The sequence below is a fragment of the Bemisia tabaci genome, chromosome 9 (genome assembly GCF_918797505.1).
Source record: "Bemisia tabaci chromosome 9, PGI_BMITA_v3".
Classification (NCBI taxonomy): domain Eukaryota; kingdom Metazoa; phylum Arthropoda; class Insecta; order Hemiptera; family Aleyrodidae; genus Bemisia; species Bemisia tabaci.
This window is the reverse complement of record NC_092801.1, coordinates 37,354,455-37,375,734: the sequence shown is the minus strand read 5'-3', so window position 1 is coordinate 37,375,734 and position 21,280 is coordinate 37,354,455. Positions and strand designations below refer to the sequence as shown.

The 21,280-nt window shown below is 37.2% G+C and overlaps 1 protein-coding gene across 1 annotated transcript; it reads left to right on the top strand.

Annotated features, from left to right (window-relative positions):
• Nucleotides 1-13,442: 13,442 nt before the first annotated feature.
• Nucleotides 13,443-21,067, top strand: LOC109043837 (cytochrome P450 4V2-like). Its single transcript, XM_072304744.1, has 8 exons — nt 13,443-13,446; nt 14,120-14,226; nt 15,382-15,469; nt 16,104-16,292; nt 17,405-17,474; nt 18,240-18,366; nt 19,789-19,846; nt 21,018-21,067. Exons 1-8 carry the CDS (start codon nt 13,443-13,445, stop codon nt 21,065-21,067), a joined length of 693 nt encoding a protein of 230 aa, XP_072160845.1.
• Nucleotides 21,068-21,280: the final 213 nt, after the last annotated feature.

Below are 21,280 nucleotides of genomic sequence, written 5' to 3'. Positions count from 1 at the left end.
ATGTATGATCCAAACCTCGACAGCTAGACCTAAGTGTTCAGATGCTCAATCCGAAAACTTCAGAGATCCATATGGCCTAAACTTCGGGTCCTGTGCACGAGGTTTTTTTTCTCCGGGTGTGTACTGTAGAGACACTTTATACTGAGAGTCAAGACAATGTGAATCCATTTCTGATTGGTTCCCGTATTTTCGACCTCCGTAGTGTTTCAAACGAGAATAAAGATTACATTTTCTTCGATTCCAAAGATTATAATCTGGAGTGGACCAGGGAATTACACGTTTGGCAAGGAACAAATGGAATGAGAAAAGGAACGGAGAAAGGAATTTGAGAATGGGCCGATCAAAGATTACGGAAAACTGTCAATTTGTGTTATGTTTATTCCTGTTTGTGACTCCATGAGAGGGGGGGTTGTCTTGACTCTCGGTATAAAGGGACTCTAGTGTACTGCCTTGCTAAGGAAGAACGCCGTATGAGCATTCGACAGTTGCCGAGTTGCCTTCGATGAAATGTTTATTTTTGAGGCAAAGTTTTGAATATTTTTCCTTGGTATTGTCAGGAACTTCGGTTGAAATCGCGAACAAAATTATATGAAAAATTGGGAGAAAAATATTGATATGTTTACCAGGAAATTCGTGTTTTATCAAGGGATATTTGGCAACGCCTGGAGGCTCATACGGCGTTTTTCCTTAGCACGGCAGAGTAGGATGAGATGTGAAGTTTTTGGGCTCAACAGATTTCTCGTCGTCTCTTTATGCCCATCGTTTTGTCTATCAATTTCAATAATCAGTCTGATGGGATGGCATTGGCGAGATTATTTGGGAAAGTGGTCCGGGGGCTACCGCTGATTAGAGAAATAAGTTCGGTAAAATGCGAGTCTGTGGCGTCAAATGGACGTATTTCTACCAAACAGACCTATGTGGAGGTGAGAAATATGGGGTGTGCTCGTGGAAGCTGCATAAGAAGCAATGTATAAAAGTGGGCGTGATTCCTTTTGAAGAATTGGAAAAGCGGGATATTGCATTCTATCAAACAGACCTATGTGCAACTGAATGCGTAATTCATGAGCCGCGGGCTTGGCAAGAGAGCCTTGTGGACAGGACTCATGAGTTAATGACACCCCGCGGGGATCTCCCCGGTGCGCCCCGGTCTCGTTTGTTGCCGCTGACGTCACTGGCGCTTTATTATTCTCATTCACTCTTACGCAAAGAGAACTAACGAGCACACCCCACATTTCTCACTTGCACATAGGTCTGTTTGGTAGAAATACGTCCAAATGTGCTCCTCCTCTGCACGCTGGACATTGAAACTGATGGACAAAGAATATTTTTTTTTAACCAATAAGAAACGGATAAAAAATTTGTGTGTAGAATAAGTATATTAATATTTAATAAGTTTTCGTTTCTTTGTAATTTTTTTATATAGATATAGGGTACACGTCATATTATGGCATTCTGAAAGACATTTCTACGAATAAATATGGTGGAAGTTGTTTTTTTCTCTCGTAATTAAAGTAATGATTCTTCACTGCAACAACCATCAAGCCCTTCAGATACACGGTCGGATGTTCCTCTGTTCTGTAACAGAAAAAGATGAAAACATGTTTTAGCCAAGAATACTTATTGCCTATTTTTAAAATTGAACAAATTTGTGTGAAAATTAATTGATTGAATAATACCTTAAATGATGTACACATTGCCGTGTAAGGTCTACTTGGGTAATTATTGCTTTCTAATTATAACGACATATTTATCCAAGCGGGCTACAAAAGCAGAATTAATCAGAGTTCGGTTGAGAATTCTTTGGTATGTTGTGGATACAAACGGTGAGTGTACTTGCAATGGAGTTTGAGAAAAAGAAAAAAATTACAGTTTTAATATTTATGCCCAGCAGCAAAATAACAATATTTATTTTTTCATCACTTAAAATGGACTGATTGGGCCAATGAATCGGAGACTTGGCGAAAAGCCATATAAATCGCCTTCAATATTGTATGATACCAGATATTATGCGTTAGCGTGTGATGATAATCCACAGAAAATAATGATGAGCGCCATAATGAGTCTCGCGGTTAAAGATACTGCAAAGTTTCTATCCTACTTTCAAAAGGAAAACTAAAATTTATCATTTACGACCTTCCGTTTTAGTTTGCCTCAACAAAAATCATTATCCTCGATCATAATACAGATGGAGGGCTCGGAGGACAAGGCGCATAAGTGCAGTTTTGGAAGAATCAAGATATTGAAGATTTCAAGTAACACTAGGCTTGATACTAATTCTGTGAAAAAGTCGCTCCTAAATTTATATTTTCAAGGAACAAATAGTTAGTTTCAACTTTCTTTCCGCCATAAGGATCCATGTAATTTCAAAACTTCAAACACGTATTTCTAGAAATAGCGAAAACTGCACTTATGCGCCTTGTCCTCCAAGCCCTTCATATCTTTCAGCCACGTTTTTTATTAAAAATAAGATGGAGACACACTTTTATAAAAATCTCCGAGTATTATTTCATTCTCATCGAGTGAAAATAATGAAAAATTCTCGTTGCAATTTTGTGTGTTTTTGAGTGAAAAAATAAATGGACTGCATTCTGCAAGTTGGAACTATAAATTCTGGCTTTTTTGGAAAAACACTTATGTGCATAGGGAAACTAATGGCACTTACGTTGTTTTCAAACCGGGCTAGAAATTATAGTTCCAAATTGCTAAATGTAGTCCAAATGAAAGCATGCACAAACTGTATCCTTTAGAAAAACAAGACATGAGCGGAAGTTATCAATGTCAAAATCTGAGATCCGCATTTTTCGGACTCATCGATACAGTGAAGAAGCAACAGAATAAAAACCAAGAAAATGTTTCAATAAATTAAATACCTCAAAGTATCCGACGAAGTATTCACGCCTTGCAATTGCATCGATAAGAAAAAAGTCACAACGCAAGAGGTATACGATGAAACACGATGAAGATTGGGTGAGAAACTGATAAAGGATACGCAAATTCTGAGATGCCGTCGAGCAATATATAGTTCAACAAGACATATTTCCTCCGGAGCCTGCATCGTCGGGAATTCCCCAGTTTCCTCGTGGAAATCAAAGATACGTAGTATCATCTCATCATCATTGGGGAACAAGAGGACGTACTTACATCAAAAGGAACTATACTTATTGTTACATGAGCTCTGACTTGCATGTATCCTGATGGATTTCAGGGCTCACGTAAGAATGGGCATATTTCCTTTTGATTTAAATACGTCCAAGCCTGACTCTACTGCAGACCATAATACTGCCGAGCTAAGGAAAAACACCGTATGAACCTTCAGGCGTTGCCAAATTTCCTTTGCTAAAACACGACTTTCCCGGTAAACTTATGAGTATTTTCCTTCCAATTTTTCAGATAGTATTGTTCGCAGTTTCACACAAAGTTCTTGAAAATTTCATGGAAAAATATTCATAAATTTTCTCAAAAATGAACTTGTTATCAAAGTAAATTTGGCAACCCTCGAATGTTCATACAGCGTTCTTCTTTAGCACGGCAGAATGCCATGCCAACGAAAAACGCGCATGAACAATCGAAAGTTGCCCTATTCCCCGCGATGAAATATTTAATTTTCAGGAATGATACATATATTTTTCCTCAAAATTTTCGAATACTTTAGATACAAAATTGAACGAAATTTTTCGCCAATTTGGAAGGAAATTAGTAACAAGTATTTCAGAAAATGCATGGTTTATTAGAGGAAGCGCGACGGCGACCATAGGCTCATACTACTCTCTTCATTAGCATGATGGTTGAATAAATCATCACAGAAGAGGGGCTTCCCAAAAGTTGAATTCCCCCAAGATTGCAATTAGTTGAATAGGCGTTTTCCTTGAGCTAGGACTAAGCGTGCGCCGCAAATCTACAACACTGTAATTATAGTTGTAACGGTGGGGGAGAATGAAGCTGCTTGGACTTATTTATAAAAAAACAAAAAGTCACTCCGGCTGGGGATACGTTGCAGGAGCTTGAAATGTTCAATTGCAATAGTTCAATTGAGCTAGTGTTTTTTGTTCCTCTTGTCTACGCAGAGAGAAAAATTGGCACAAAAGTTCGGTTGATACAGGAAGTATAACACACAAAAAACGCAGCCTTCGGTTGACAATTTCAATAAATAATGTCAGCAAGTTTTCTTGAAGAAATTTAATGAAAAACGAGTGGTGAATACCTAACAAAGTCGCTATCAACAAAAAATGTGTATTGGTTTGCGTTCTATATTAACCAAAAGTAGCACAAAAACACAAATATTTGTATTAGTATAGTTAAAAGTTAACCCTTTGTTGTATGAGCGAATCGCCGACTTTGGAGAGAAAATCTATTTTATGTGGTACTTTTTCGATCGAAGAGATAGTTGAAGTCGAATTTTTTACTTTTTTGTTTTAAAAGTTTAAGTATGAGACTCCAAACCCCCATTCCCCCTAAAAAACTTATCTGTAACTTTCATACAACGGTATGCCAGAAAGGTTCAATAATGTACATTCGAAAATCTTTAATATTAATTCGGACGAAGATGAACAGTGAAAATGTCTGCCTGAAAGTAAGGAACAAGAGTAAATAATCGACAAAACAATAGAGACAATAAATTAATGTAGATATGTTTTAGTTCTGAAACTGATTCATTGCGACCGTAGTTTACCGTGTAGGAAAGCTTATATACGTAACGATGGTAGAAGGTGAATAATGAGTATCTCTGATTTTTGCGACAACGTTACAAGACTCTGCTCACACTGTCTGGTTTTTTTTTTTTTTTTTTTTTTTTTTTTTTTTTTTTTTTTTTAAGTAAACTATAAATTAGTTTTTGCTTCAAGTCTGGTGATTCCATTCACTCTTTCGGAAAAAGTCACAGAAAATTCCACGGAAATATTTTGGTTATTGTATTTTTAAGAATAAGAAGAAAATACAAAAACAAAATGAAGATATCATGGAGATCCGTATATTTTTAGTTTGTCTATCGATTCAAATCGATAACTTCCTACCAAGAACTTGTTCAAGAACCTGTAAAGATTTTTTAGTGCACAAGGAAGAATTCAGACAGAAATGTAAAATCGGAATGGAAAATGTGGAATTTTTTCAAAAAAGAATTGGTGCCGTAATTGTAACTTTAAACCATTTTAATTTCGTACATTTTTTTTTAACCTCCATATTGTTATTTTACTGAGTTTAGCAAGGACGAAACAATTCAACACTTGCCTCGGATAATATACAGCGGCCTCAAAAAAGCTCCTTCAAACCTACTTGAAACCATTTGTTACACTTGGCAGCAAGTGTAGATTAAGGCGCTTTTTCATCTTACCAGAAACCAGACTCGTTCAAAACGGTCCATTTCGATTACAAAGGTTTATTGTAACTCCGTAAACACAAATCATTCAAGAGTGAGGACTTGGAAAACTAAATGCTGACCAGCGTTCCAAGACTCTGTCGATTCTATTTACAATTTTTTCGAGTCAACGATGGTGTTAGAGACCAAATTAAGCAACCGTATTTTTGCTGATTTACGCTGATACACTGCCGAGATACTTGCATCTGAAAAAAGGAGATGAAGAAATAGAAATAGGAAAACAATGTGCCGGAGAGAGATAAATAATTCCAAAGAAATCCCAAAACCCAATGGTAGTTAATACTCCATAGCCATAACTCGTATAAGTTTTTTTTTTCTTTTTGTCTTCTTTTTTTAATTTCATTACAGGGAAGTTCATTAATTCATACTTAAGGAGCTCTAGGACTAGCTAGGAAGCTGAAAGGGTGTAATAGGTCCAAAACATAAGTCGTTCCCTATATTTTGGGCCAGAAAGGACCCTCAGGGGCCCTTTCAGCAAACTTCTGGAAGAATGTGAAGGAAACCTTTCCTCCGTTATCAGAGAGAGGTCACCAATTCTGATACCCAACTTTCCCCTCCAAAGTTTGGAACAAGTCAACCTCTGAAAATCAGAACATCATACACACATGATTTATCTAATAACGACTGCCATTGTAGGTCATTGTATTCTAAGCCTCGTTTAAGTGGATACCTGAGTGTATTTGGACGTATTTCTGCCAAACGGAACTATGTGCATTAAGACGTGAGCCCTGAGACCCATAAGAATATATGCATGACAGGGCTCACGCTTTAATGCACATAGTTCCGTTTGATAGAGATACGTTCATTTAAAGTTCCATGTCAAGAATATAATCAGATATATAATTAGCCACTAGAGTATGATCATTCGAATCCGAAACTAAATTTCTCTGACATGCCCCGTATTTCTTAAATCAATCTCTGTTGTTTGTAACCATTTCCAATCTCCTCAATTTTTAAAGCTGTTTTTGAGGAACGCCAGAGAGGCTAAAAGATGCTGCAATTTCGGCTCCGGAAGCTGAAACACAGATTCCGCGAACTTTTCGCCCCTCCTCGTCTTCCGGAAGTTAAAAATCTATTGTGATTCAGTGGATAGGCATTTAAAATTGGCTTCATAAAGTCATTTGATCAATCGACAGCAGAAATGTCAAGGCTGAGTGAGTTTTTTTCTTTCAACAGTTTCGACCGAATTTGACATCCTCGCTCCTTCAACGCAAGGGCATATCTCTATTTCCACATGAGCCTCAGAAAGTATACTGTTATGCGGAGCACCGGGCTCACTTGGAGATTGAGGTATGCCCTTACCTCAGAGAAACGACGATAGTCGACTTCGACTCGTCGGCGCACCGTGGGTCGACCTAAACATCGCGTTAATAATATACTCTTAAATCCATCTTTTGTCTCCCTCAACAAATTACTTGTAAACAATGCACTGAAACACGCCAGTGACACATTACTGCATATTTTAAGGCAGAAAAGTGCAACTTTTTCTTTTTTATACCAATAAAAAAATCACAGCATAGTTTTTCGTCTTTTTACTCTAAATAAGTAATTCCAATCGCATATCATTCTAAATTTACACATTTAATCATCTTTACCCTCAAGAAGAACCGTTAACAAAGGGGCCAGTTCTATCATACGTCGCTTATCATACGTCGTCTTGCAATCTCGCACATATTAGGAGACTTAAACGCTGCATAAGAAAAACAGTCATATTTGTGGACGGCGCAGAGTCCCTCGTGGGTAAAATCCATGCTTCTGATTTTTTTTCCTTCTTCTTTACCAGCCGAAGATATGCCCTCAGGCGATTCCGGCGTGTCTCACCCCGCGGTGTAATGCCGTGGAGTCTGTTTTTAGTCGAGATCAACCCATTAGTTTTTTTCTCCAAGTAAACTCAGTGAGCTTTGCTCAAATAAGAACTTTGTTTATTATTTTTTCTATCGTTTTGTTATCAAAACAACGACTTACAAAATTTTCAAATTTGTTTATTATTTTCCCGGCCAAAACTACATACATCTTTTAACTGGTGGCGCCCTACTTTCATATCGGGTCCAACTATCTCTTGTGAGATACCCAAAACCTTTATGAGGTTGGTGACAGTCGGTTAAAGTTTGGTATCTGTTGGCAGATTTTTTATCTCCACGATACAAAAAAAGAAAAAAAAAAAAACTTCTGATATGATTCATGCATTATGGATGTTTCTATCATAATGCTATTCTAGCACCTTTTTGGAAGCTTAAACTCAGAAAAGGAAAAACAACCCTATTCGCAGATGGCACTCTGAGCCCACTTAGGGCAAAATCAATATACCTTTGATACGATCCATGTAATCAATCTACCCATTTATACAAAATACTCAATCTTAAAGGGCTTTTGTTGTGATTATGTAAGGGTATTCATTTATTTCTTCTAAAATTAGGTTCAGTTTTAGCTCCTTCCCCGAAGTATAAAAAATTAAAATTGGACTTGATGCCCTGAAACAGACCGCACCATTTACCTTCTCGCAGCCCACATTTTTTGTTGATTGGCAACGGAGTTGAGTCCAGCAGGTTGGCAACACTTGCTTTTTCCATTTAAACTTAAGTTAAATGATCGACTCCTATCGAAGCACCTGATTCCTCCAAGAATCGATTCATCTCCATTGGTTAAAAGGAGAAAAACAATAATGCCAACTTGATAAATCCGCTAAAGACTGACAATCACTGTGGCATGACCGATGATACTTCCAGAGTGCCAGGAACCCTCAAAAAAGTCAAACTTTGAAAAAGTCTTGCTCCATCTCGCTTTTCCCATTCCTTTTGGACCTAATAATAAGAATCTGAAGTCTGGAGGCTGTAGCTGAAGTAAAGGGTTCGGTACTTTTGCCTTCTTTTTTCAAAAATTGAGCAAAAAAACTCGATTTTTGGTGATTTTTCAAAAAAAATTTGGGGGGGCGGGAGGGGCTCTCGAAGGTCAAATGGGGCTAAAATCACTAAATTAGATAGTCCTGTAATGAATTATAAATAAATTTCGTCACAAAGTTGCATTTAAAAACGCTTAAACGTTTTTAAAGAATAGCAAGAAATAAGTAGATTTCTCGTCATTAACGCTAATTTATTCTGTGTGATACAAAATTAGTTGAATTTAAAATAATTGCAAATTAATCAGTAACTTTTAGAATCCTTCTCTTTTCTGAACCCCTTCCATTATTTGCGAATTGATGTGGGCTTAAGGGTAAGAAAAAAAATTATTTTACAATTTCTGCTTTATAAAAGAAATCTCATACCTACTTGACATAATTAAAGCTAGCTTTCCTAAGCTTTCGAAAGAACAGATTTTGATTTCTTTAAACTTGATACAGTGCGACGACTTTGCTCTACTACCTGCAGCAAATCTTGTCGTTGTCCTTCATTTTTGGTGATTGATGAGGAAAAGTCTTGCATCAACTTTATTCCGCGTTCTACAGCGTCATTTACGGACTTCATTGTTTTAACGACTTTTTTTAATTCTAAAAAATCGGCGTCATCGGCCCATGCCGTTGTAGGTTTTTTCAGCCAAGAACTTTTGTGACCAGTGACGTTAAATAGTAGCCAAGAATTAGGTCCGACTAATTGAGGCAGCTTAGTACTTTTAAGTAAATTAGGAAATACAGGAGTTCCCTTCGAAAGTGGAGTATCAGATTTATTCCTCAGGAGCGCCGTTGCTATTTTTTTCTTGTCGGAGTCTGAAACTCGGCTAGAAAATAAAGCAAGTGGAAATGTGAGAAACAGCTCAAAATTTCGGAAGAGGGAAGGCTGTAAGCTCAAATGAGGAATTAAAACTGAAATATCAACCATACAGATGAATTTTTTGACAAATTGAACCCCCCCCCCCCCCACCTTCCCATGAAAAAGAGATCTGGAGCATTATCACTCCTTTTTAAAACAGATGTATATTTATTGCTCAAACGACTTTAGAATATATGTTTGTGTGCATGTATACGTAAGCTTGCTTAACATTCTGAGGAACTTCGCAAGGACGAAAAATCGGATAATTTTTAGTTATGTTCTTCAAACGTTGTTGAACCTATAATGTCACTATGTGACGAAATTTATTTATAATTCATTACAGGACTATCTAATTTAGTGATTTTAGCCCCATTTGACCTTCGAGAGCCCCTCCCGCCCCCCCAAATTTTTTTTGAAAAATCACCAAAAATCGAGTTTTTTTGCTCAATTTTTGAAAAAAGAAGGCAAAAGTACCGAACCCTTTACTTCAGCTACAGCCTCCAGACTTCAGATTCTTATTATTAGGTCCAAAAGGAATGGGAAAAGCGAGATGGAGCAAGACTTTTTCAAAGTTTGACTTTTTTGAGGGTTCCTAGCAGTGCCATACGCAGAGGCGGATCCAGTAAATTGGCAGCACCGAATTTCCTCCATTTAAATCTATGCTAGATGATCGATTCTTGTCGGAGCACCTGGCCCCTCCAAGAATCGATACATTTCCATAGGTTTAAATGGAGAGAAGGCAATGTTGCCAATTTGCTTGATCCGCCAATGGCCATACGTAACCGTGTCTCTCAATGTCAGTGCCACCAATCCACAGGGTCATTGCGCTTATTCTATCCTATGGTGCCAGACGCTTGCCGGCCATATAGTGAGCGATTCAGCTCCAGGGGGAAAAAAACTGCTGAAACACCTGTTCTCAACACCGACCAGAGGAACTCCTCTCTTGGCTAGAAGAAGAAAAAATTCCTGCGACAATCTCCGAACAGAATCTACGCTTACTCTTCCATTCGCTTGACCATTATATAAATTAGAGAAAAAAAGTTTTGAAAATCCTTCCTCTTTTCAATGTCTTCCGCAGTCTATCTATTCGTCCTAGATTTTTAAAAAAAATGACTAATAATTATTGAAAAAATATTTCCCATTCCTGATGATTCAATTTCGTTTGCATCATCGGATTCATTCGGTATCGGTGTTAGTTCTAGTGGACAGAGTGTGCCGAAAACTTGAAAATCAAGTGAAACGTGATTTGTTCCGTTTTAGTGATTTTAGGGACGGACGTCATAATTTTAGTGGTTTTAGGTTCTCACGGGTATTTTAGGTGTGACTCGATCAAAGGTAATCATTTTTATGACATTTTTAAAGTACGATTTAACTTTAAAATTGTGCAATATCCTGCAAACGTAACAACACACGCACCTTTCCTCACACAGATTAATGTTTTTTTCTTCATTTTTTTTTAAAATTGTAAAATTAATTTATTAGTAATTTACAGATTAACAATGGAGTTAGATAAGCATTCCTGAGTTAATACTTAACATCCCAATTCCCAAAAAAGGAGCTCTAGAATACTTGAGCAAAATAATTTCATATTGTTTCTTTTGATCAGTATCAGGTTAGGTTTTTTTTAATGTTGGTGTTAGCACTGAAGCAATAAATGTTACGGGAGTAAAATTGAAAAAGTATGAAATGTTTTCATCCAGAACAAAGGAGCAGCATTTTTTCATGTTACTCAAAGTTACAATTGAATTGTCATTGGCTCACTATAAATTAGCACATAGGTCGGAATTGATATTGCACGACAAAATTTCATCAATTTGAATTTATCAAGGTTTTTTTTTTTTTTTGACTATTTTTTCATCACATCTTTGTTTAAGAAGTTAGTAGTAGTAAGTAAATACATACTTTAGGACTAGTTAACCAAATTATAAGCCTACTATGAACTATGTGTAAAATGACAATAAATTAGTAAACTTAATTACTTGGGCTATGACTTAAGTAGTTGAATTAAGTAGATATATTTACGAGTAGAGGGCACTTGCAAAATTGTACATACAAAATAATAAAAATATAATAAAACCTATACTGTGTATACATCCTTATCAATGTATTACACCATTATAATTTCATGTTGAAAGCAACAAGAAATACTGGAGTTAAAAATGAAATATTTTGTGGAGCATAAGTCCAGTATGAAACCAAACTGTTCAAGTTTTCCGGCTTAGAGTAGTGATGGAAGTTCTAGTTGCGGAAGGTTCTGCTGACCAATAGGAAATCATATCGCTGAATGTTGAACTTTTTTTTGCAATGCGAGTCTAAATGTCACCGCAGCGCCGCGTAGTGGGACAAAACATTTGAAGAGGGGGGCTTAAAATGTTTTACTAAAACTATTATACCTTTTGAAGTTTATTTCGTCAAATGGTTCATTTTAAGGAGTGCTTCTGAAGAAGACGCTGCAAGAAAATCGATGGATCCAAGTTTAAGTTTCTTTTTTTTTGTATTATTTTTTGTATGGACATTAATTTGTGAAGTTTCCTAATTGTGTCCAATCTCTCTCTCATTCGCTGGTTGCAGCTTACTGCGCCCCGTTGAACGATAGGGTTTAGGAGCATAAAACAGAGATCGTGGAGAACTTGACATTGGTTTTGTTGATCAAAGCAGCCGCTCTGTAGCTGGTTTAACTGATGGACATTTTGATTGCGTAAGTGGGGTGTCTTGAGTGATGGAAGCAAGTGGATATTTCAACAAAAAGTCGAAGTTTTTGAACGTTTTCCACATCGAATATATTTCATATGATCGCATGTTTGAGATCATATTGAACAATGTCAGCCCATTTGGGTGAATGAGGAAATTAGATGTGTTTAAAAACACTTCGATGGCCGCAGTGCGAAACCACGTAATACGTTTGCAACGTTTCAAACGTCCTGTCCGTCCTGTTTTTTTTTTTTTTTTTTTTTTTTTTTTTTTTTTTTTTTTTTTTTTTTTTTTTCTTTTCTTTCTTTTTTTGGAAAACTAGTCAAAGAAATTTCTTGAAAACGTCCTTAATTTTTTTTCTCAATTAGCAGATTATTCTGTCAAAAGTTCAAGTCTCAAAGTTGTCTTGTTTGTCGTCAAAAAATCGAAACAGGTGCTAAAATTTTGAGGTTTTGCACCTTGACCATCGACTTATCCGTATTCCATGATAGACTAGGAGTCCCCTGGATACTGATCTAGATGTAGATTCCCTTCCAAGATAGACTAGGATTTTGAGATTTCGACGGAGCTTTCTCTAATTCTTTAATGCAATCAATCGCGAGGAGTATATTCCCTTTTTTTGCCAAAAGAGGGCGTGAATCTGCCTTGTAAGTTGACGATTGTGTTTCCTGTAAATGACAGTTATGCACTCCGAACAACTTAATTTCTCGAAAATATGCTCTTTGAACCAGAAACTTCAAACTATTGGAGCGTCCGCGCGTCTAGTCTGACATTTTTGGACTTTTTCTAGTCTCAAGAAGCTCGTAAAACTCTCTGCTGTTGTGAGCTTTGGCATCAATATTAAGCGCTCAGCCAATAGGCAGCGCTTTTTGATTTCGAATTGCCTCTGAGTACTAGTATACTAGTGCTAATGCGTTTAAATGGCGCACCAGCTCATCGATGTGTAAGCTTTTTTGGGGGGGGGGGGGGGGGGGGGTCCATTTTTAAAATAAATAAAGCTGTGAAAACTGCATTTTATGCTTTTAACGTAATGCGCAGGTAGTTTCGATCGTTTGTCTATAAGAAAATTTCTTAGCGGTAGAGTAATTCTTATCGAAATGGATCGTTGAACTCAAATGAAGCCTAAAAAAAACCCGCCTGATGAGCTAAACGGTGAGCTCATTTTCGGGAAACAAAAATACGCGTTTACGGTTTCCTTGGTAACCTTTGTTTGATATCAGCTGATGTTTTATTTCCATTTCCCAGCCAAATCGACGGAGTTTATACGTCCTTTCTTCATTAAATACATTTACTAACACCTGAGCGCTTTTCTAATACGACAGTATTAGAACTTTCCCGCTTGTTTTTTTTATTTTCTTTCTAGCCAAGGTTGCTCTTCTAGCGGATGCTGATAAATAGGTATTGAATTGGATTTAATTTCGTTGGTTTTCCCTGTATATCAGATGAGCGCAGCCGTAGTAATTGGAACAAGCTTGACACCTCTGCTTTTCTTCTTTCTCGCACTAACATATGTGGTCTATTCGTTAACCCAACGATGGAAGCTCAGGAGAATCATCCAATTTATGTCCCAAATTCCAGGCCCACCAGCTCTTCCGATTATCGGAACATTTTATATATTCCTTGACCAACTGAGAACCATGGGTAAGTATGCCAAGAACTTCGCATTAAAAATGTAGTACATTACACGTGCATTCAATGCAAAGGCACTGGATTTTAGAGAAGCCGGCTCTGAAGGTTGGGCCGCGCAGCAACCAGGGGACGCACCCCTTAGTTTTAAAAATAGCCTCCCAGATAAAGTTTGAAGCAGGAAATTAGTTGGAAGTAAAATTACCACTATCACTTACCAGATTTCTGGTCGATGAACGCAGCTGCATTAGACCGAAGACTAAACTACTATACCGTTTCAACAAAGCAGACAGCTCGATCAACTCAGAAGAGCACTGCTGTGCTAGGAAAAACGCCGTATGAACCCTCGAGAGTTGCCAAATTTCCTCCAATAAAATGTTTATTTTTAAGGAAAGATATGAATATTTTTGATTGAAATTTTCAGGGGCCTTAGGTGAAATTGCGAACAAAATTACCCAACAAATTCGATGAAAAATATTCACAAATTTTCCCTGAAATTCGTAATTTACCAAAGGAAATTTGGCAACGTCTGAAGGTTCATACGGCGTTTTTCCTTGACACGGCGGAGCAGAAAGAATTTCTTCATAAAATCCGTGCATGATTTTTTCTAGGTTTTCAAGGGATCGCATTTATGTGAATGCCAGTCATGTATCACTTCAATTGAATTTTTCTGTTCATGTAATTTCAGATGTGACCAAATTTCTTCTTGACGTCGTCGAAAGTTTTCCGGAGACCTCTCGACACTGGCTAAATTTCACACCTTACATTGTCACAACTGATCGTGAAATAGTTGCCGTTAGTATTGCAAAGTCTTTACATCTTGTTCTGCGAACTTATTGCATATCTTATACAGGAAAATCTAGAGGAAATTATAGTTTAAATCTTAATAATTTTGAAACGAACAATGAGATCGGAGTTTTTTTTGATCGCTTTATATTTGTGTTTAGTTAACTTCATAATGCAATTTCAAATTGCAAATTCAAGCAGTTAACAGCATCCTCATTTTGAACAAAGCAATATGAGCTCTGATTCTCTCTCGTCAAGATTCCTAGAGTGATCTCATGATCAAACCGTTACAGAATTGTACAGCATGATTAGACGTACACGACCAAAACCAACTTAGCTAAAACAGACGTTGTCTAATTTCCTCTTTTTTTTCTTATTGAATTTTTTATTTTTAAGAAAATAGGAAATTGAAATAATTTGTGTGAAGTGAGCCTGGAAATATTCGTTCTTTCACTCTAGAGAAAGCAGGGAAGCTACAAGTAACCGTAAAATGCAGTTCGGCAAATTTAGATTGATTTTGTTTCAATGAAATCTAATTTAAATTATTCACTGCTTTAAACTGCAACCGAAGAAAAAATGTTAATACTTCCGTAGCATGTAAGAGTGTCTAATTTCCTTCATTTTGAGGAGACCCTCAGCCTCTACTCCTGTATAATCTGATAAAAAAAAGATCATCAAAACTGGACCACATTTTCCAATTAGGGACTACAGTTTTTGGCTCAGTTTAAGAACAGCATGTTCCATAAGTTTCCTCAAACTCCCGTGCTAAGGAAAAACGCCGTATGAGCCCCCAGACGATGCCAAGTTTCCTTCGATAAAAACCAAATTTACTGGGGAAATTTTGAAAATTGTTTTCAAAAAATTTCAGACAATTTTGTACACAATGTAATATAAAATATCTGAAAATTTCACGGAAAAATCATGCATGATAGTCGTTAAAAATGCGTGTTTTATCAAGGGCAATTTGGCAACTCTCGAATGTTCATACGGCGTTCTTCCTTAGCACGCCAGAACAGACGTGTGTGCTTTTACGAATGAGCCAGACATTGTAGTTCCTACTCGAACTACTTTGTAGTTTCTTACGGTTGAACATTGAAACGCCATGAAGCAATGGAATGAGCCTAAGAGGTCTAACTTAGTCTTCGTTACTTATTTTGTTGGCAGGCTCTCACCAGCAGTCGTGACAACGTGACAAAAGCGAAAGAGTATGAAAGTTTGAGGCTTATCAGTGCCGGCCTTTTCTCTTCTACTGGTAAGTAATATGTTTTCGAAGTTTGTTTCATCTACTTTTCTTGGAATAAAATCATTCCTGAGTTTTCGGAAGATTTCAAAGAAAGTTCGTAATTCATTGCTTCCGCCTCCATCGAACTGGGCCGCCCCTCCCGCAAGAAAAACAGTTAATGGCGGGAAGGGGGCCAAACACACACTCACACACCCTCACACATATGTTACATAATTGGACTGCATTTTGCAATTTGACCTATAAATTCTGGCTCATCTGAAAAAACGCTTATGTGCATAGGGGAACTAATGATACATACGTTGTTTTTAAACCGGGCTAGAATTTATAGTTCCAAATTGCAAAATGTAGTCCAATTATGTTACACATGTTACATATGTTACATAAGTTACACTCACACCCCTCCCCCCAGTAAGCGATCTTCCCCCTCCCCGCCCCTTACTGCTAAGACCTATTGTTCAGGCCCGCAATAGGGTGTACCTGATTTGTACCTTGATGTAAAAATTAAGTGATGAAAGAATAAATTATAATAAAACTCGGTTTTTTTATTCATCCGGTTAGAAAATATTCAAACGCCCTAAAATTATAGTTTTAAAGGCAAAAAAAGTGGATTACTAATAGATTTTTCTTTGATTGACTCCTTCAGGTAATCTGTGGCGGAAAACGAGAAGAATCGTTAACCCCGGTTTCAGAACGAGTGTCCTAGACAGCTTTGATGAAAATTTCAGCCACCATGTTCAAGTGTTTCTCGACGCTGTGGAGGAACGTGTCAAAACAGGAGAGGAGTTTAACGTGTTCCGCATGGTACACTCATTCACTCTTGATGCTGTAATTGGTAAGTCAAAACCCAGAAACCCCAGAAACTCAGAGATGCTCAAGAATTTTTTACCAAATCCAATTTTTCCAAAATCCCAAGTCGGCTCAAATTCACCGCTCTATCAACCTTGTTTTATCTTTCCTCCTCAATCACACAGGGACACAGGGGCAGTGTCTCATCGGGCTAAAATATAAAATATGTAATGTAGGTGGAGAAATGCTGCTGGGTTCACACTATTTCGCGGGGGAAACAGAGCCAGGAAGTTCCAAAAATTATGATTAGAGTCAAAAATACATTTTTTAACTCTGATGAGTAGTACAAAACTGACGGTGGATAGAGTTTTCAGCTCTGGCAGTTTGCATTGGAATATTAAAGTTGAGGTCACGCCGAGGGATCCATAACAATCTTTCCTTCATTGCAGCTTTTAATTATAAAGTAATTTATTATGCTACCTTAGTACAGTTAATTTACTGTAGCTATTTAACTTTGTCACTGAGCAGAACTTATCTAAAATTTTTCTTTCTTTAAACTATGGATCTTTTTAGACCTCATCAGTATAGATTACCCTCGCGTCAGTGAACCCAACTAAGCTACCCGCAAAATCCAAGACGGCATTAAAACGTAGTCATGAATATATCATAGCAGCGCGTGCTACCAGCTCGAAACGCGCTATGACGCCTACAAACCTAAGGGGATACTTTAAGCATTGCGCAATGCGTGAAGTAGCCCTTTAGGTTTGTAGGCGTCAGTGCGCGCTTTGCGCTAGCAGCACGTCGCGGCTCTTCCGGCGGGTGGGCGGAGAAGGATTTCTTGCGGGGAGAGCTCCCTGGTGGGGAAACTCGGGTATCGTGTAATTTTTTTTTTTTTTTTTTTTTTTTTTTTTTTTTTTAATTTTCGACTTTTAAAATTACACACTGGTCGTGTGAAGTGATTAGTGTACTCTCAACACTAGACGAAGTGTAATAATGAGAGGCGGATCGTGTGCAATGCACGCTGCGGACGGCGCGGCGCTGCATTTTGTGTCCTCTCTAATGGTCCATTTTACATGGAGTGACCTTTCTGATGTGTGGCAACGCTGTACGGCTAAACGAATGATTGTGTTTAATTGACTTAACTTTGCTGTGTTCCAGATAATATGTTGGGGGTCCGCTTGGATATTCAGAAGGAGAAAACGTATCGTCTGTCTCGGTGTGTTGAGAAGTAAGTTGTCTTGAGGATTAGAAACTTAAAAAACATCCTATCTTACTGAGGTTTGAAAAGTTCCTTCATAAAGGACCTCTTCACTTTAAAACAATTTAACAGCAATTAAATAAAAAAATTCCTCATTAAAAAATTGCTGTTGATTTTAATGGGCGAAATTACTTCTTTTTTGCAATTTCCGGTTTTGAAACATGCAGTAACTAAATTTCTACGGCGATTCTGTTGCACTCTCCACATGGTTGATCACGTCATCGATAGCTATCGGATTTTAGGATCCTCCCCCCTTCTCTAAAAATCATAAAAAATCACACAAAATTTTACTGAGGTTATTTTAAAATAACCTTGAAAGTACTTTTTCGTGTGAATGTAGCACCTCAAAAGACAGGATAATTTTCGATATCCAATTGGGATGTGCTTTTGGAGTTTTCTTCAAAGTGCTTTCCGATTGGTTCTGGTGTGCAATAACCTGATTTTTTCCACCATGACGATATATTTGGGGATATTTGAGAAAAGAAAGTTAACGATCCCAAATTACCAATTAACTAATTGACTATTGAAGTGCTTTCTAAAAAGTTGAAGTTCCACATCCCTTTAGTCTTAAGTTATGACCACAAAATGACTCATTCAAAAGAACGATTAAAAGATGAGGATACAAGCTGCTATGACTCGTCTTTAAAAGGATCGTAATGATACAGAATCTGGAATATTATCTATTTTACTTTTTGTATTGCCTGAATGTTTGATTTAAAAAAATAATTTTTATAGGGCAGTTGACATGTTCTTCGAGAGATCTTTTAACCCTCTACTTTGGCCAGATCTCGTTTACTCTTTGATTGGGAAGAAGAAGATAATGCTTGAAGCTAGCGCCGAAATGCGTCGCCTTGCAGAGGAGGTAGGTAGAATTTTTGTAAAATGTTAAACTTTTTTTCTTTTTTTGCTTGCAATATTGCAATAACTTTCCTCAATTTATTCATCAAGTAATGTAACGAGTCATAGGTTCTTTGTCGTTTCTGTTATACTGTAAGGGTTTATACCTTTTTTGTGTACATCCGCGTATTCATGATGATTTTTTGGCAGCACGTGCAAAAAAGTTTAATACATTTGAAAGAATATGGTACACCACAAGCAAGTCTTAAACATACGATCTAGTAGTAAAATTAGAAAGCTGAAACTCCACACCTATCATCCAAAAAACTTATACAGCAAAATCCTTGGACTTGGTACTCCCCTGGCCTTACTTACTAATGTTAATTTCTGCGGATGCGACAATATTAACACCTTGATGCAGTTTTTTTCCCAACTATCTAAAATAAAGGGTAAAACTCCGACCGACAATAAATGTTCTACCTGCGCTAAATAGCGCGATTCTCCTTCAATTCAACGCTTATGCAAGCGCAACTCACACGAGTTGAAAAAATCGTGCATTTGGTGGCGGGCTTTCACCCCTCATGTTTCTATCTCTATCAAATCTTCAAATAGACCCGCGAAAGGGCCAATCACCTCTAACGCAGACTCACATTTTTTCCTCGGAAAAAGAAGGAAGAGAAGGAGTATTACCAGGGAGAAATTTTAATTCGGTAATTTCACAATATCATTTACTGAAAAGTCAGGAATTGAGAGTAAGGCCATTTTACACACGAAACGGTAAAAGGCCCTACAATGGGTCGGTTCCGCTGGTCACAGAATCGTGATTGATGCTCGGTTCTTATGGATTAGCTGAAAATAATAAAAACTGTCCAAATCGCGACTTTTTACGTTCAATATTAACCGAGATATCGCGCCTTAGAAAACTAGATTTATGACGTCATCCGCCGCGGCAGTGACACCCTCGGTTTCTTCCTGTTTTGTTCGATCAGCGAAGCAGAGGGTGCAACGCGCAACTTGAGCGACGTTAAACGTTAACGAACTGAGGTGAACTGACCGACCGCCTAATCTCTTCGCGGCGAGTGCGTTATGTCGTCTGATGAGATGATCTTTAAGGTGCGAATACGTCTGTTTCTTGAGTTTGTTAACGTTTAACGTCGCTCAAGTTTTGCGTTGCACCCTCTGTAATCACTGATCGAACAGAAAAAGAAGAAACCTAGGATGTCACTGCGGATGACGTTAAGAACCTGACTTTTCAAAAGGTGATATCTTGGTTAATTTTGAACCTAAAAAGTTGCGGTTTCGACAGATCTTAATATTTTCAGCTAATCTACAAGAATCAAGCACCAAAACACGATTCTGTGATTAACGAAACTGACTTATTGTGTGTTTGAACATTTGACCAACGTGCTGGAATAAAATGTATTAATTGTGCCATGGAATCTTTTAGGTTTTGAACGAGAGGATAGCACACAGAGAGAGGCAAAGGAAGGAAAATCCAACTGCAGGTCAGTAAATGTCGCAACTTCTTTCCTTTTTGCTGTGGTTGATTTTCGGTACGACGTTTCTTATTTCTGGATCATACTTGATTTCGAAAAATTGAGGCACTTTGCGAACCATTCACCTTGAAAAATCGAGGCTTCATTTTATAAGGATAGAAAGTGGGGAGTGGGCGACAGGCGTAGTTTTAAAGTGGACATATCTTTTATAATATTTTGTTGAAAAACGTTCGTTGCTCCAAAAAAGCTACGACTTTTGGAAGTTTTATTTACACGAACTAAATCAAACTGAAACCTGATCCGACAACTGCAAACCAGAGTGATCATTTTTTAGGTAAAAAACAAAGAAATTACTGATTAAGGGTGCTATCCTAAAATGAGACATTTTACACTATCAAGCCTTATCTTTGTAAAAATGTCAGAGTTTATGCGTTTTTTAGAATCATCGCAGCATTAGTTAAATAGTTGAACGATTATTTTATTTTGTCCTTTATAGAGACTCCTCAATACTTTATGGAGTTACTGTTGAATGGAATTGAATCTGGTGAGGTAACGAAACAGCAATGCGTTGAAGAAATAATTGAACTCTTTCTCGCTGTAAGTCTCTGTTTATTAACATTTTTTATACACTGTGCTTTAAAAAATTATGTATGATACACATTAATTGACATTTTTGAGCATCGAGATATAAAGTAGGGGAGGCTGTTGTACCTCAAGCTCATTTTACCTTGAAAGTAACATGTCTACAGGGCTTTCTAGGGATAATTGACACAAGATGACAAGTTTGGTTTCAAGAATGTTCACACAAAGTCTCTTCTGTTTTTTGTTTGTGAAATATTAAAGAGGAAATTTGAATTGCTCTATGTTATACCATAGATAGAGGCCCATTTATTACCTCACTGTATAATGTACCATTATTATCGTAGAGTAGGAGATGGTTAAAAAGTAAATGTCAACTTTATATAAACCCGTAAATACGTATAACCACAAAATTGGCCGCATGTAAAGAGCATTCTAACAATTCTCCTTGACAGTGAAACTGCACTTTTGAAATATCTTAGAAAAATACAAAATAGACAAAGCAATCGACGACCCAAAGTATATGTCAAATTTTCAAATTGAAATACATAAGCGGCAAATTTGAATAGTATTAAATCAATGATTTACTATTGCCATCTAGTTGGCAGATCAGTAACGAACATCGACAACAGAGATACCACCGCCAACTGATAACAGTCGTCAATATCCACCTTTCCTTTATAATGTTTCCTTTTTTTCTAATTTTACTGTATCTTATAATTCCAATCATATTCAGTTTATTTTGTTGCTGAGTCCTTTCTAATTGTTTATCCTGACTATGCACTGAAGTGCGAAAAATTTCGACAAAATAGGTAAGTCGTAAATTTTAATTCCCAGTAAGGCCATTGGTCAACCAATTTTAAA